The sequence below is a fragment of the Labeo rohita genome, chromosome 8, assembly GCF_022985175.1.
Source record: "Labeo rohita strain BAU-BD-2019 chromosome 8, IGBB_LRoh.1.0, whole genome shotgun sequence".
In the NCBI taxonomy this organism is placed as follows: domain Eukaryota; kingdom Metazoa; phylum Chordata; class Actinopteri; order Cypriniformes; family Cyprinidae; genus Labeo; species Labeo rohita.
In genome coordinates this window covers 6,892,039-6,910,134 of record NC_066876.1, presented here as the reverse complement: position 1 = coordinate 6,910,134, position 18,096 = coordinate 6,892,039, and the positions used below count along the sequence as shown (strand labels likewise).

Here is an 18,096-nt window from a genome sequence, read left to right as displayed (position 1 = left end):
GTTCAATAGGTTCTATCTCATGTATTCAGAATCGATTATCTGGAAGGACTGACACTTTTCTAATCCAACACTTTTTAGGAAGCATAATGGCCACATGTGAGCGTATTAAAACAATCAGAATATTCGAAGGAGCAAATTATGTTCAATTATCTGTCTTATAGTTGCAATTTGCAAAATAAGGATGGATTTTGAGAGTTTTCTAATGCCACACTTTTTTACGAAGCATCATGGCCACATGAAAATTTATTAAAACAATCATAATATTCACAATGTGTCACAATGAATCAATTATTTGAAAAAAAATGACACTTTTCTAATCCCACATTTTTTAGGAAGCATAATGACCACATGAAGGCGTATTAAAATAATCATAATATTCAAAGGAGCAACATTATCTGTCTTATAGTTGCAATTTGCTAAATTAGGAAGGATTTTGAGATGTTTCTAATGCCACACTTTTTAGGAAGCTTCATGGCCACATGAAAGTGTATTAAAGGGGTCATCAGATGCCCATTTTCCACAAGTTGATATGATTCTTTAGGGTCTTAAAGAAAAGTCTATAATATACTTTGGTTAAAAATTCTCAATGGTTTTGTAAAACAACACCCTTTTTACCTTGCCAAAATGAGCTCTGCAAAAATCAACCCATTCTGATGGATTGTTGCTTTAAATGCAAATGAGCTCTGCTCGCCCCACCCCTCTCTTCTCTCTGCTGCTCTGAGAGATTGTTTACTTTAGCCGCGTTTATCCGCAAAACTTGCTAACTAGCACGTTATTAGGAAAGGTGATTGCAGAGATTCATAAAACTAAAACCTTATACTTACTTCTGCTGTAGGTGAAGCTGGATCACGAATGATTTGTGTGAACATAGACGCATTTATGTAGATCGGGAGGTGCATTCCCTTCACAAACAAACGTAATCCACTGCATCTTCAGCGGCTCAGATGTCGGGAGTAAATGACGACCACTATGTTCATTATTACATCCAGCAACACAACACCTCAATCGCTCATTCGGAGGTATTCTTGTCTAACTTATATCCCTGCTCTGGCATCAAAACAATGGAGGTCGGACTGTTACAGCTGATCTGAGGTAAGACGCTCATGTCAATCAACTGTCGTGGGAGCAGCCTCTGTGGGTGTGATGCTCGATTTGAAAAAGGGGATATTATTTTTACAGATTAATTAAAAACCACTGCATGCATTTTTATCATTATAGGGTAGATTTGTACATACACTGCCAACACACATTAATGCTCAAACAACATGTAAAATTAAAGTTTGCATCCGATGACCCCTTTAAAATAATCCACTTGCAATACTTGCAATTTGCAAAATAAGAAAGGATTTTGACACTTTTCTAATGCCACACTTTTTTTAGGAAGGGTCATGGCCACATGAAAGCATATTAAAATAATCATAATATTCCAATGAGCAACATTATGTTCAAAAATCTGTCTCATGCTTGCAATTTGCAAAATAAGGAAGGATTGTAACACTTTTCTAATGCCACACTTTTTAGGAAGCCACTGAAAAACATACTTAATTTTCACAGTGTGGCAATATTTTACGCCAACAAAAGCATTGTGCATATACTCTGAATACTGAACATATCAAATTCTCTCCATTTCCAACATGAACCCCTAGCAGACGGTTCCTCGGCCAGGCTTGAGCATTCATCTCAGTGACAAGCACTGGGAAGAGTAGAGCTGGTTGGCCACCACACTCGATCCTTAAAAACAGTCCCACTGGATTATTGAGGAATGTCAGCTCGGAGCAGGCCCTAAATCAATTATGGGAAATCTGCACGCCTGCATTTCCCCACATCTTTCCCTTTCTGTCACTTCATACCTCTGTTTCTTTCCATCTTCCACTTATTTCTGTCCTCTTTTCTGTTTTCACTAAGAGCGTCTCTTACAAAGTTATGTGGACTGTTGCCCTCACCACTAGATGAATAGAAATCTAAAATGTCAAACAAGAAGTGTGAGGTCTGAACTGCTCAATGGGTTTGGTTAATCTCGCAGATCTGACTATAAGGCCACAAAACACTTAAAGAAAAGTTATGTTTTTGGTGGGGGTGGGTATTTTTTTTTTCCTTTTGACGGATTTTTTTCATTAATATGTGATGAAGGCCTGAAGCATTCACAATTGCATTCAAGGTTAGTTATCTGAATTAAAGTGTAGATCTCAACACACACGTACACACACACACAACCCACCTACAGATGCAACAGCTTTCAGACTGATACATAAATGGCCCAAAAGAGCGACGTGCAAAATTACACATTTCCAAATCGACCAGTCAAGTGTTCCTGTACGTAAAAACCTCTGGCGGAACCACATTCTGAATGCAATGGTCTCAAAATGCGTTGTTAAGATCAACATTATAAAATACAAAAAAAAAACTACATTTAATATATAGAGTTTATTTGCAAAAAAAGTCAAAAATCATGTTTTTTTTCATTGTGCATTCAGTTGGATTATTTTGCTTAAGTAAAAATAACTAAAATACAGTTAACTAACACAATACAACACAATAAAAACATGATTTGTGAACATTTTAAAAACTGAGTTATTTGTTTTTGCAAATAGACTCTTCATATAGTTAACAATTAAAGTAAAGCTAGGTAGTTCTATACACAAACACAGCACCCAACAACAATAACCTCATTAATCACAGTGACATGTGTGAATGTCCATATGTGTGTTACTGTCACTAAAGAATGTTACGAAATTTCAAGGATTAAGCAATGGTCTTTGTTCGCATTTCATAACTAAAGCCACAGGTATTCCAAACTCCACATTCCCTTTGGCAAATCTTTCCGTCCTACAACTATAAATATTACATGAAATCTATGAATTCAGAGGAGCTTTTCAATTCCACCTCAGGGATATCAGAGCAACAGCGCAAGAAACGTACATATTAGTTTAGAAGCGACATGATTAGAAGTTTACTCCATTTGCGACTGCTTTAGGCTTCGCCTTGGCATTCAAGGCGAGCGTTGTGCATTCTCAGATTCCTGTAATATGATTTGTGCGCTTTATGGTGGTAACCAAACAGACGGTTTGGTTAAGGAAAGCGTCTGCTGAGAAAATAAATATAAAACAAACCTACGCACAGAACCTGAGACTGATTTTATTGCATTTTCACTGGTACAAATAACGCAGTGCACTATAAAAAAAAAAAAGCAAGAGAACAAAACACTTTTGACTTTTTTTCAGTGAAATAATCTTAGAAGAAAAACTGCTATTGTACAAAAAAATAAATAAAATTTTCATCCCAAGGTAGACGTTCACTAAAAAAAGAGCATTCTCTGAAATCTTTTATATTTAATTCAGTTTCTCACATTCTTCACTTTACAAAACATTCAGCCTACTGGAAGAAGCTACTGAATACCTTTAAGGATGACATTGTCCAATTAGTCAAATTCCAAAAAAAAGGAGGATACAGCACAGACTCGTGCTTCTCCCTGGCAAACATACTCTACATTTGTGCATTTGCTCAAGCGTAACATAGAAGATCATTCAGAGTCTGACGGGCTCCTTCAAGTTCCCCAGCTTTGTTTGGAAACTTCCTTATGTGATTTTGACAGCTGTGACTGAGGCTGTCTGAGCGAGAGCTTAAGATTAGTGTGTAAATATCTGAAGTATGCCAACCGCTCATTGTCTGACGCTCGGCTCGCTCTAGAGGTGGCGACTGACAGGCTAAGCTCATCTGCTAAGCTCAGTGACCTCCCGTTTGACTTGGTCCGCACCGGACTAGATCTGATCTGCTCTCGGTCTGAGATTGTTCTCGTATGAAATACGAGCGCCAATCCGCTCGGGTTCTGGAGGTTACGAACTCTTGCGATCTGAATACTGTGAGGAATAATAAGAGTTGCCTCTCTTCTTTTGTTTTTAAACAGGATGAGGGGAAAGACGTCTAGCGTGGATATTTGCCTCACATCTGGATGCATTCTGTTATGGGGTCATTTTCTCTGGGAACCAAATCGTTTGACGGTCCCCAATCAGCTAAACGAATTAAAATAAGTTATAATCCTTATCCTGAATGACATCATCTGAATATTTGCTAGCAAGCCCATATTAGCCTTTGGCTCCTTAATGCGCATTATATTTGCAGTAACAGAAGGCTTCTGTGCTCGTGAGATGTGCCCGACGTCGGTTTAATTCACCATCTCCAAATACAAATCGCAAAGGAAAGTTTCGTTGCAGGAGGGTGGGATGAAGCATGTTCCTTCAGGATCATTTAAGCAATAGGCTCTTCCCACAACAACACTCTATAGGCCGAGGGACAAAAGAGGATCTGGGTACCACAACTGCTATGCAACTAGTCTGTAAGGAGCAGCCATTAGGCTAATGAGGGCCTATGGAGATCCCAATGAAGCCATCAGCATTCACTCAGAATGACAATGTAAGACTAACGCCTCACAAACTGAATGGAAGGGATTGAGCTCCTCGTACGGACGAGTGAAAAGAAACGGAGAGGCCAAGTAAAACTTGCGCGAGTGTCTAGAGGGAGGAGGCGGAGGGGAGAAAGCGCAACTTTTCGCTCAAAACGCTTGGCCGGGTCCAATCAAATCACATTGCGATTCAGAGCAAAGAAGGAGGATTTGAGCTCTGGAATAAACAATGGCTGTAAAACGTGTTGATTTGGGGAGATGGCTCACGCCAAAAAACACTCCCGGTTGAGGCTTTCAAAGACTCGAGCGTTCATTCTCTTTTTTTCTGCAGAGCGCTGACGCATAACACCGCGGCAAAGCCATACATGAATGCCTGCTGAGTTCTTTGCAAATTGGGTTGAAAAGACCCAATGCTGGGGCTAAAAGGGCAGTCAACCTTTCCCAGACGCGGACACAAAACTCCAACACATCTATGGGGAAAGAACAGGCAAACTCTGCAGCCCTCGGACAAGAAGAGCGAACACCCAGATAGAATTTCACTGTGACAGACCTCTTCGCTCGGCCACACTAATCTTATTTTAAAGAAGGCTAAACAAGCGGCCTGAAAATGCTTAATTACAGCCCAGTGGCAGACAGCGCCGAATTAGATTCGCTGGGTATTAGATCAATTAGCCATCCATTTCACAGCATATTTAAACACCGAAATGTGAGGCCAAAACGCCATAAAACACTTTAGATGGAAGATTTTGCCAAATCTGATCCAGCAAATGCTGGCGATAACTAGACATGATCTCTCTGAGCACAAATAAATGAATATAAATCTGTCAAACACAAGTCAAACAGCTAAAGTCCACAATTAAAACCAATTAAACAGTTTAATGGCTTTAAACATGATCTAATGCTAAAATGACACCAGCAATCTACTTCAACATGCACACTTTGAAACTTTTACTCGTGAGCTACTAAATCTTAAGCGCTACAACTAATTTCCTTTAAAAGAGGCTGATTTGTTTTGGTGACTACCGAGGAAGATCATAACTGCTGATATTGAAAGTGACACAAACATACAATATTCAAAATAGTGGCTGATCAGTGGATTTTCAAAAGGAATTCTTTATAAGGAAACATGTTGGTTTCGTTCTGCGCGAGAGCCATTATAAACTCTCACATGATGTTGCTCGCTGGCTCTTAAGGAACTCCAGAGATGCACCGAGACAGACAGCGTGTTCAATGGCACTCACCGTTCTCGCGCTCGGAGACAAGGCGCCGTTGGACAAGTAAGGATTGGCAAGATCTGGGATCATTAGAAACGGGTAGCCTGGATAATGGGGGCTCTTAAAAAATCCTCCATCTTGCTGTCTTCTCAAAGCTTGACAGTGGAGAGACGAATGATTAGGGATCAATGTGTGGACACAAAAGTTGAGTCAAAAACAAGTATGGCAAGCTGTTTTAACGGTTATTGCTACTACTGATATTTTTAATTGTACTGCAGTTTTTTTAAATACCTGTTACAAGTTTAACATTGCATCTTTTAAAATATCACTACTAACGATTCATTAAACACTAGCAGAAAACAAGTAAACATTTCATTGTAAGGTGGTTAACATCTGCACATTTGTTCTATTGAATTCTATGCAAACTTGTGGTTCAGATATCATCTATTCACTTCTAAACAACTAGCATGTACGTTTCCATGTTTAGTTTTACTAGTATAAGCATCTACAGTAGTCGACATTTGAATTGGATCAAAACCTTTCATTAAATTTGTCCGAAAACCAAAAAGAATACCTGTTCTTGTCTTACGACAACTTTTTTGATCCACGTCAAATGTTGACTACTGTATTCCAGATTTACTAGTACTTAAACTAATACCTATTTTTGACATTAATATCTATGCAAATTTTTAACTTTAATGCTTGTTCTCACTCACAATTATTACATTAGAAAATGCATTCAAAATGGTACTAGGGATATGTACGCACACTAATAAATAGTTCACATAAGTGCTGAAATAGATTTTAAAAGTTATACTATTTGACAGAAAGTATTGTTATACAATGCATATTCATGAGTATAGTAGAAACGGACAAAAACCGAAAATATTTTGAATGCATAATTGTTAAATCGGCATGCCATAGCAGTAGTTTGCTCGTACCTTCTGTGAAATACTCTCGGGCTTTCTCATAACTTTCAAGATCAGGTCTTGGTTGAGGGCGCCTCTCAGTTTGCTGAAGGAAAGAACGGGGAACGGAGAAAAACAAAACAGAAAAGTTATTTTTCCGACGGCAACAACCACATCCATGCGTCTGTCAACACGCGGTTGTGTCAGACTTACCTCAGAATCGGATGAACTGCTGTTATTTTCCGACTCGTTCACTAGAGACGACTTCACATCGTCCAGATCTCGTTCGGCAGACACGTTTTCGGAGATTTTCTCCTCTTGTTCGCCCTCATCTTTGAATGAGATCATTTCATCGTTCGCCCCCAACTCATCCCCTCCACCTCCGTTAAGCTGTGGCATGTTTACGAGCGTCTTGCAACGGTAACAAAATAGCGAGTTTGTGTTGACTCTGAAGTGCACGAAAACAGCGGAGTCCACTCAATGCAGGAAAAACACAGTAGACGTTTCAGAAATAATCCTTGACGCATGAATTTAAATCCAATTTGTCCATGATTACTTTACGAAGCTCGACAGTTTCATCGGTATCCCTGCAACAAACTCTGCAAACTCAACTCCAGGCGTGAAGCGCCGTGTCCTCTGCTGACAAACTTACCAAACACAAATAAAAGCAGTCGAAACAGGCGTGTTGTCGCCCGATTCTACATTCCAAAGCAATCGAGCGCAAAACTTGAGCGACTTTTTCGCTTAAACGCGCAACCGTCAGTAAACGCGTGTGCTGATTGCAACAAAAGTTGCAACAACGGTCGCGGCGCCTCCGTTGTCTCTATCCCAAAGACGTGTTTTAGTCTCATAAAACACAGAATCCGCTCCAGATCAGCTGCTCGCTTCTTCCGCGCGGCGAATTTCAACCGTCATGTTTGATGAAGTAAAGCACGAGCACTGAAAACGGTGTGTTCCGACGCGAAGAGGCTCCGTTTCCCTGTACGTTGAGCTGCTGATGGGGAATGCGCAAGCAGCAGCGAGAGCGAGAGTGTGTGTGTGTGTGTGCGTGTGTGCGTGTGTGTGTGCTGGACGAGCAGAATGCAGAGGAGGAGTTAAGCGCTGAAAAACGACACTCCATTCAGCACACACACACACTCAAGAGAAGTTTAAAGGAACAGTTTGTTCAGGGCTTGATTCTTGAAATAGTTCAATGACACCAGGGTTTGGGATTGCGTTATTTAAGCAATATCACAAAAGCTGTTAAGCACGGCTGTAATTCGCAGGGTTGTATGTTATAAAATAGTTAAATAAACACGTTATTATTATCAGGTAGCTTACATCTTTGACAAAATTGCCGTTAGTCTATTTATATTTTTTACATAAATGAAATGCCTAAATGAAGCGTCTTTTGCTTACTAAGCAACGGTGTGAAACCTGGACTGGAATTGCTAAATGAGTGGACCGGAGTGGCAAAGATTGACCTCTCCACTCAAAGCGTTCTGTAATCACTCGAACTCCACTCTGGGTTTTCCATTTTCCCGCTATAATTGAGAGAAACCCGCGCTGAGGCGTGTTCGACTTCAAGTGGAGTTGGAGTTAGGAATACTTGATTAATCAGGTAAAGTTGATTTTACAAGTGGGAATTTTATCATTTTAGATTATACCCAAGTTGTAGGGTGAAAGGGGCGTGTCAGCGCGACAAATGGCGGCAACAACAAGCTTGAAGTGTAGGCTTTAGCTACGCTTTTGTTGTTGTTTATCGTTTTTCATTTGATTTTCAACAAACGGGATTACTAAAAAGGTTTAAAACCATAAATGTAAAATTAATCACATTTCACGCTTTGCATTAGGCCTATGCATAGTAAATGTTTTGTTAAGTTGCATAAAGGTTTGAGGTATTGACGAGATTGGGAATTTCGAAAAAGCGAAAAATTCACAGATTTCACAACCGGTTTAAGGTTTTCACATGCATTTGTTGCATTGACCGACTGAAAAGTGACTTGTGCTTTAGGCTTTGCTACATTATTCACAGTATATACTACTGGACACTAATGTGACTGCACCTTTAATATCATGCAGAGATAAATTATATGTTATTAAAAATACACTGTATAAATTAAATTAATAGTAAATATAATTTAAAATAATTCAAATAATAGTAAATACAGCTTCCATATTGTTTTTTCATCTTGTGACGCCAGAGAAAACTACGGAGCCCCACACAAGATATGCAAGGAAAAAAATTGTATATCATAGCCACATAGAAACAAGAACTTGTTTCACAACTTTTTAACACGACCACAATTTACTCATTTGCTCCCTCGTTGTAGTAAATCTTGGCCACATTGTAGTGATTTCTCACCCTGGACCACAAAACCAGTCATAAGGATCAACATCATCTGAAAGCTGAATAAATAAGGTTTCCATTGATGTATGGATGTTAGGCTATAGGACAATATTTGACCAAGATACAACTATTGGAAAATTTAAAATCTGAGGGTGCAAAAAATCTAAATATTGAGGATATCACCTTTAAAGTTGTCCAAATGAAGTTCTTAGCAATGTATATTACTAATCAAAAATTAAGTTTTGATATATTTACAGTAGGAAATTTGCAAAATATCAAATAGAACATGGTCTTTACTTGATATCCTAAAGATTTTTGGCATAAAAGAAAAATCAATAATTTTGATCCATACTAGCCTATGTATTTTTCGCAAATATACAAATATACCAGTACTACTTAAGACTGGTTTTGTGGTCCAGGGTCACATTTGTTGTTTTAATTTAACTAAAATCAGGGAACAAATAAGTATATATATATATATATATATATTTTTTTTTTTTTTTTCATACCAAAATGCTGACATTTAAACACAAAATATGGTGGTTATAGCAGTTACAGTTATATTAATTTACTTGTAGCTAGTTAGTTGTGTATCATTATTGCCATATTTAAATTTTTTAAATATTGAAACTAAATAAAAAAAAAAATTGGCACATTACTTTGTGCTACTGATATGAGTGATGACTCAAATCTTGCAGCTTGTTTTTTTGTACAGATTTATTTTTGAATAGGTTGCTATGTTGGAGCGCTGCCCAAAAGGCTTGTTGAAGAGAGGAGTGCTATTACTTTCCTAAGCCATCTGATTTATGAATTTTGTGGAAGAAAAAAAAAATTCCCACAAACTTACTTTTTTTTTGGATTATGGTCAATAGCAGTAGGTCCTAATAAAAGTGAAGTTTTTGTTCCCTTGTCATGGTCCATCGATATTTGGGCAAAAATCAATGATGTCATGCTTTCCCAGACTGTCAGTTCATGTGTCACTGGTAGCCCCCCATCACAGCACATCACAAAAGAACAACTAGGGCGTAACCATCAATGAAGGAGCCAGACACCAACGTTCACCCCCATCCACACACTTAACTGAGCTCCAACAGCCGTAAGCAGGCCCATGCGGAATTCACTGGAAAGATCTAAAGATTTCCATAGAATTGGGACTCTTATCATTTACAACATCCTAAACATCTCTTTCGAGTTTGCATGCTATTTGCATGTTTGTTTAATAAATATTTTGGCTGATTTGATTATGCTTTCAACCACCAATACGAGTCTAATACTCTCAGAGCCACTAAAATAAGCACAAAAAGAAAGCTTGGGCCTGTATAAGAATTAGCACAATAATTAATAGTATTTTTAAGGCTTCTTCATGCTGATTTGATTGTTAAAATGCTATTAAAGAAAAGCTTTCCGTGGCTAAACACTGGCAAGTCCTTATGCAGCAGTATTCATGGTTTTATTTGTTTGTTTTTCTTTAAAATGGCGTTTCTTATTCACAGTCGACTTTAATGCTCCCTGTCTGTGAGGGTGTGATAATAGGAGTCTGTATAAGTCTCTAATGACATGGTGTTGTCGTAATTGCTGGTTACTGCTGTGTGGGGCAGTGTGAGCATGTGAGAGAGTAGTGGAATAGTAAGGTAGGGCCTGTTGTAGGGATAAATAGGTCTGTTAGTGAAGGCTTTACCCTCGTCGCTGATGAAATCCCCTCTTAGAACAGAGTGATCCCCAAACCTCCCACTGAGAGACGGCCCGAGGGCCGCTCACACACACACACACACAGGTACACAGAGTAAAGTCTACAACCGTTTTTAGTTTGATATGTGCTTTGTAAGCTTAATTTGAGTACTACTACTACAATAGAAAACTGTCAGAAAACTGAATAGTTCATAATTTGCTTTACAACACCTTAAGCTAATTACACGTTGATGTGTTGGGATTTAACTATATTCATGAAGGCAACATGGCTAGTTTAATTTAACATCACAAAACTAATAGAAAGAGAATTAAATGTTTATTATATATTATGGAGACAGGTTTCACAGTTTACTTTCATATTTAAAGTCTTGTGATAAAGGTCTTGAAAATGCAATATGCCTATTAGAAAGTAAAATTTACAGTAAAAAAAAAACAGCATCTTTGTTTTTATTATTAAAATAATGAAAACATTACCATAAAAATATGGTAGTATTATAAGTTTTACTGATTTAAGTTAAATTTACATACAAAAATAAAGTATTTATTCAAATGATGTAATGTTTACATATATAAAATCATGAAATTGTTAACATTTTAAGATCATTTCCTATAAATGTATTTTTCTTAAGAAAATAAAAAAAATATATACATGCTTATAAGTGTAACAAAATAAGATAAAGTGCTCAAAAAAGGACATTTTAACTTGATGTTGCCTTTTTTTTAAGTAAATAGTAAATAAAATGTATTATATACTGTAAAAATGATACAAACAGTAATTCATGGCAACATATGTTTTTCCATTACTTGAACTCATCAAATTAATTTGACCAATTTCAACATTTTTAAAGGAGAAGTCCACTGCCTGAACAAACATTACAGATAATGTACTCACCCTCTTGTCATCCAAGATGTTTATGTGTTTCTTTCTTTAGACGTAAAGAAATTATGCTTTTTGAGGAAAACATTTCTCCATATAATGGACTGATATGGTGCCCTGAGTTTGAACTTCCAAAATGCAGTTTAAATGCGGCTTCAAACGATCCCAAATGGGGTTGTAAATGATCCCAGCTGAGGAAGAAGGGTCTTATCTAGCAAAACGATCTGTAATTTTCATTAAAAAAAAAAAATACAATTTACATACTTTTTAATGTCAAACACTCATCTTGTCTTGCTCTCCTTGAACTCTGTGTATTCTGGTTCAAGACAGTTAGGGTATGTCAAAAAACTCCAATCGTATTTTCTCCCTCAACTTCAAAAATCATTTCAAAATCATCCTACATCACTGCAGAAGTACCGACCCAGTCTTTGCAAAGTGAACATGCAAAGAAGATCAAACACCATTAACAAAAAAGGTAAAACAGCGATATAGGATGATTTTGAAGTTGAGGGAGAACATGAGATGGGAGTTTTTCGAAAAACCCTAACCGTAATGAACTGGAACAAAAACAGAGGTCGGGAAGAGCAAAACAAGATGAGTGTTTGAGATTAAAAAGTATATAAATTGTATTACTGTTATGAAAATAACCGATCAACCTAAAAAATAACCGAATAACCTAAATAAGATCCCTTTTTCCTCAGCTGGGATCATTTAAAAACCACATCTGAGATCGTTTGAAGCCACATTTAAACTGCATTTTGGAAGATCAAACTCTGGGCACCATATCAGTCCATTATATGGAGAAAAATCATGAAATGTTTTCCTCAAAAAACATAATTTCTTTATGACTGAAGAAAGAAAGACATGAACATCTTGAATGACAAGGGGGTGAGTACATTATCTGTCAATTTTTTGATCTGGAAGTGGACTTCTCCTTTAAGTTTTCCCATATATCTTTATTTTGTAAAAATGTGGAGATTTCAAGCCAAATAAATATATCTATATGATGAATGAAAAAGAAAAAAACCCTATACAAATAAAGGATAACACTTTACAATAGGGTGTCATTAGTGAACATTAGTTAATGTATTAACTATAACATGAACAAACAATGAATAATACATTTTTACAGTATTTATTCATATTTGTTAATGTTCATTGTTTGTTCATGTTAGTTGACAGTGCATTAACTCAAGTTAACAACTTGTGATTTTAATAATGCATTAGTAAATGCTGAAATTAACATTAACTAAGATTAATAAATGCTTTAGATTTTTTGTTTATTCTTAGTGCATGTTAAAGGAACAACTTGAAACTGTGAAAATAGGCTCATTGTCCAACTCCCCTAGAGTTAAACAGTTGAGTTTTACCATTTTCGAATCCATTCAGCCGATCTTTGGGTCTGGCGGTAGCACTTTTAACATAGCTTAGCATAGGTAATTGAATCTGATTAGACCATTAGCATGTCGCTCAAAAATGGCCAAAGATTTTCGATAATTTTCCTATTTAAAACTTGACTCTTCTGTAGTTACATCGTGTACAAAGAAGGACGGAAAGTGAAAAGTTGTGATTTTCTAGGCTGATTTGGCTAGGAACTATACTCTCATTTCATTGTAATAATCAAGGAACTTTGCCGCCGTACCATGGGTGCATCAGGCGCAATGACATTACCCAGTCGTCAACTCTGCCGGCTGCAACTCTGCATCTACACAAACTTAGTGCCGGTCACTTTCAGGCGCTGCATAATATAATTGTGCCTGCTGCACCCATGGTACGACAGCAAAGTTCCTTGATTATTACGCCGAAATGAGAGTATAGTTCCTAGCCATATCAGCCTAGAAAATCACAACTATTCATTTTCGTCAGTCTTAGTACACAATGTAACTACGGAAGAGTCAAGTTTTAAATAGGAAAAATATCGTCATTATATATGGTCATTTTGAGATGCTATCAGTCTAATCAGATTCAATGACCTATGCTAAGCTATGCTAAAAGTGCTACTGCCAGACCCAAAGATCGGCTGAATGGATTCGAAAATGGTAAAACTCAGCTGTTTAACTCTAGGGGAGCTGGACAATGAGCCTATTTTCAAAGTTTCAAGTTGTTCCTTTAACATGCACTAAGAATAAACAAAAAATCTAAAGCATTTATTAATCTTAGTTAATGTTAATTTCAGCATTTACTAATGCATTATTAAAATCACAAGTTGTTAACATGAGTTAATGCACTGTCAACTAACATGAACAAACAATGAACAATTGTACTTTCATTAAATAACAGTAAAAAATATGAATAAATACTGTAAAAATGTATTATTCATTGTTTGTTCATGTTATAGTTAATACATTAACTAATGTTCACTAATGACACCTTATTGTAAAGCGTTATCCTTTATTTATTTGTATATGTTTTTTTTTCTTTTTCATTCATCATTCATCAAAAAAAGTGGAGTGTTCCTTTAACTAATGTTGTTAACTAATGAACTATTACCTTTTAATTTGAAACATCCAATATGATTATAAATAAATGAATAAATGCAACAACTAAACTTAAGTTTTCACGTTGAAGACTTTTTTTTGTTACTTTTTACAAATTTTATATATATATCTTTATTTTGTTACAATGTGGAGATTTCAAGCCCAAAAAATACATTGAATATGATGAAAGAAAAAATAAATAAGTAAATGAAGTTGATTTGTTTATTTAAAAAAGCCTGCGTTAAGACATAAATTAGTGTGAGTTACGTGTGATATGCACTTGAAGGTTTTGTCAGTTGTACAGAATCACTCACTTCAGTCTGCTGGGTTTGAACATCTTTGACACACACATTTCTAAAGCAGAAAGGAGAGATAATAAAAGTTAATTCTGGTTATTAAAGAACTTACTCTGTTATGCAAGCACGCCTACTGTGACTCACTGTACATTCAGCTCCATAATACAAATACAAAGATGATATGTCACAATGCGCGTGTGAAGTTAAGCACATTCTCAGTTACAGGCTCCTCCTCTGAGCTGCTTTTTATGAAAGTAAATCTGCTTAAGAGCGATGATGGGAACTCTCCCGTGTGGTTTTAAGAAGCTAAAAATGGAGAATAAGCTGGCATAAGAATCCGCCTTCCCAAAGAATGCAGCGACGCCGCTCAGTTTGGACTAACTGTTGCGAACGAGCACTGGAGGGTGCGTCTGAGTGCGAGCGCACAAACATGTGTCAGTGCTTGTGTGTTTTATTGTGTTCTTGTTGTATTTGCGCCTTCCAGTGTTTATATCCGCACTGCCGCGCAGATCTGTGCTTCAGGTGCATGGCTCCGCTCTGTTCTCTCTCTCTGTGCTGATGAGGTGTTTGTTGAGGTGATTACTCTGTATGGGTCATTAGTTCCTGAAGCGTAGTGCTTCTTTAGCAAATCCAGAGTATTCTGTGTGTCCAGGCCCATCAGCGGACTGCTTAACTCAGCCGCTGCTAGAAGACAAAGCTTCGGCCCACCAGGTTCACTTATTAGACCGAGAGAATGAAAGGAGGCCTCTGATGAATGATTCATGTTGTTTGATTCCACACCAGGCACTTTTGTTTTTATACTAGTAGTTTTAACAATGCAAGCTCAATGGAATAAAGCCCTTTTTGGTCCAGGTCTATAAAATATTAAAAAAACATTAAAAATACAATTCATAAATACACTTGTGTTCAGAAGTTTGGGTTAGTTATTTATTTTTCTTTTGAAAAAAAGTAATAGTTATATTTAACAGGGATGTGCTAAATTGATTAAAAGTGACAGTAAAAACTCTAATAATATTACAAATAATTTCAGTTTCAAATAAATGCTGTTCTTTTGAACTTTCTGCTCATCAAAGAATCCTGAAAAAAAATTGCCACAGTTTCTATAAATATATTAAGCAGCTGTTTTCAATATTACCATTAAAGGAATAAATGACATTAAAATTAAAGTATATTTAAACAGACAACAGTTATTTCAAATTGTAATAATGTTTCACAATATATATATATATATATATATATATAATATATATATATTGTATTGTTTTATTATTTCTTTAAAAAAAATAAAGAAGCAATTGTACTTTAGTTAGCAAATTAGACCTTCATGGTCAGTAATTATCAGATAAAAAATCAGATTTTGATAAAAACAGTAAAAACAGGGAAAATTTTGGTCTGACTCCCCCCAAAAATTATATATATAGTTTTATATATATATATATATATATAATTTATTTATTTAGTTAGTATATTTTTTTGTAAATATATATATATAATGTATAAATTATATATATGTTATTGTTTTACTATTTCTTAAGAAAAAAAATGTTTTCTTTTAAATATGCAAAATAGACCTTTATGTCCAGTAATTATCAAATACAAATTCTGATTTTGATAAAAACAGAGAAAATTGTGGCCTGACTCCCCCCGAAAAATTATATTTGTTCATGATATTTCTTTAAAAAAAGATTACCTTGAGTATATTTTGTATATATCTGACCAATTGTATTTGTTCATGATATTTGAAAAATAAATAAATAAATAAATAAATAAGAATTACCTTAATGTACCTTGTGTATTCAAGGTGTAAGGAAAACCTGAAAATCTGTAATTTTTTAAAAGTCTTTAAAAAACTAAGTGCATTTCTAAGAACCTGCCATTTTTCAACTAGTTTATTAAATGATTTTTAAGATCCTGCACACTTTTATATGTTCCATAAATACATTGTACAAGTAGTAAGCTAAATATTATATTAGTGCTAGCTAAATTTTTGACATTTTTTATCCCTGTTGCCAAAATATATGCTTAGTTACATTTTTATATAAGCATTATTTTGCATTGACCCCATCAGCCCAGCCCTGCGACCCAATTCTGAGTCTCGCCCCACCGGTTGAGATTCACTGCTGTAAATATTCAGCAAAGCATCGTCCTCGGTGTTTGTGCCTCTCCAGCCCGTTTCCACGTCTCTCGCATGTCATACATTCCTCCTTCCCAAATCACAGTTTATTATTGTCCTCCTTGGGAGGCAGAGAGTGACAGAGCGCATTATTAATTGAATTAATTTGAGCGTCTCTATAATCCTGTCAGTAGTTTTGCTGAATTAAACCGAGCGGAAGAGACAGAAGTAGCTCAATGCTGTTGTCAGCCATGTGTCAGCATGGTGCAGCCTGACTGACAGACCAGCAGGGCCTCCCAGGGCCTCATTAGGACACCATTCTCCCCGTGTGTGTGTGTGTGTGTGCTCTCTTATTATGTGTATACATACATTTGTGCATGTGTGTGAGTGTCTTGATGCAATCTGGCAGGTGTGTACACTCACACCTCTCTGCCCAAGGTGGATCGTTTGCCTGAACAATACAAGTCAGCTCCAGCTTAAGTTGCAGGCATGTGAAAACTAGCCTGTAGGGACAGTTTCCAATATCTGTTCACACTGCTACATTTACTGCTGAAAATATAATACCTTTTATTGTATTCAAACCGTCAAACCAGCACGCTCTCGTATTCTGTACGCGTAATTGATCGGCCTTCCATTTTTGGCACTCCTCCCTCCAAGCGTTGATCGCACAACTAGACAATATCATTTACATTAAACCGTACTCAGAAAAACCATCGCCGTCAGGTTCGAAAACGTAGCTACTACAAGTACCGAGAGACTCGGTTGGCGACTTTATGTCTGTATGTTTAAATAAGCGTGCGTATTTGCATGATCATTACATATTCGGTCCCTGCTGACATCATTACCTGCACACACACGCGCACACGAGCTGCACGAGGGTTCCTGCAACTTATATTTTATTCAACAAATCCAATGTTTCATTTCCCCTCAGGTAGTCGCTCATTCAACAGACATTGCTCTTAAATTATGAATGTCTGGTTTGTCTCTTTTACACACACACTGGCAAGAATACACACCTGCGTCATTGCCAGAGACGTGCTCATAGAGAATAAATAATGCGCTGGTGTGAAGTGACAGGAGTGTGTTAAAGTGGATACCACATGCCCACTGCTGTGTGAACTGCTGGGTTTTACCTCTAACAAGAATATAGTATATTCAAACATCGCCTTAATGTCAACACACAGATTTCTGCAGCCTTGTTCAGAGTGGAAGCGAGAATATGATTTTTTTTTTTTTTTTTTTTGACTGTCCGACTCAAATCTATTCTATGTTTTGTAGTTTGAATTGCAACAGAATAGAAATAGAAGTAGAATAGAAAATCATTTTTCAAGTTTTAGTCTGAATGGTCAGATGTGCTCAGATTTGGATTCTACTCAAATGAAAATCATAAAAGCGAGATATTAAATACTAAATTCTCATGTCCAAATATGCAAGCTTGCAACTGGATCTGAACAGAAAAATCTAATCTGCCCACATATAACTTCAGCCAGTTAAAAGAATTGGTTGAAATGATTTACAACTAAAAATATTGAGTAACTGCAGAACTAAAGCTGTGAAATCAATGAAATAAGTTAATTTAAGGAAATTCTAACATAACACATCATTAAACTCTAACAGATCTCATCCTATAATAATGATGCGGAAAAACAGAAACACACAAAACTAACACGTAATTAAAGCCACAAGCAGTGTTAAAAGGGCCCTCCGGGAAAACCAGCAGATGGTGGGCAATATTAATTTAAAGTGGTAAATATAGGAGGAATATGTCAAAGTCAATTATATGTGCCAAACTTC

General features: G+C 36.5%; 1 protein-coding gene across 1 annotated transcript in view; it reads right to left on the bottom strand.

Moving 5' to 3' along the window:
* Positions 1-7,696, bottom strand: part of tcf7l1b (transcription factor 7 like 1b) — a 76,184-nt gene extending 68,488 nt beyond the window's left edge. Inside the window, exons 1-3 of the mRNA XM_051117534.1 lie at positions 6,735-7,696; positions 6,555-6,627; positions 5,641-5,768 (exon numbers count right to left, since the gene is read on the bottom strand). Of these exons, the coding sequence (XP_050973491.1) occupies positions 5,641-5,768; positions 6,555-6,627; positions 6,735-6,920 (387 nt within the window). The 5' untranslated portion in view covers positions 6,921-7,696. The remainder of the gene's footprint in view (positions 1-5,640; positions 5,769-6,554; positions 6,628-6,734) is intronic.
* Positions 7,697-18,096: the final 10,400 nt, after the last annotated feature.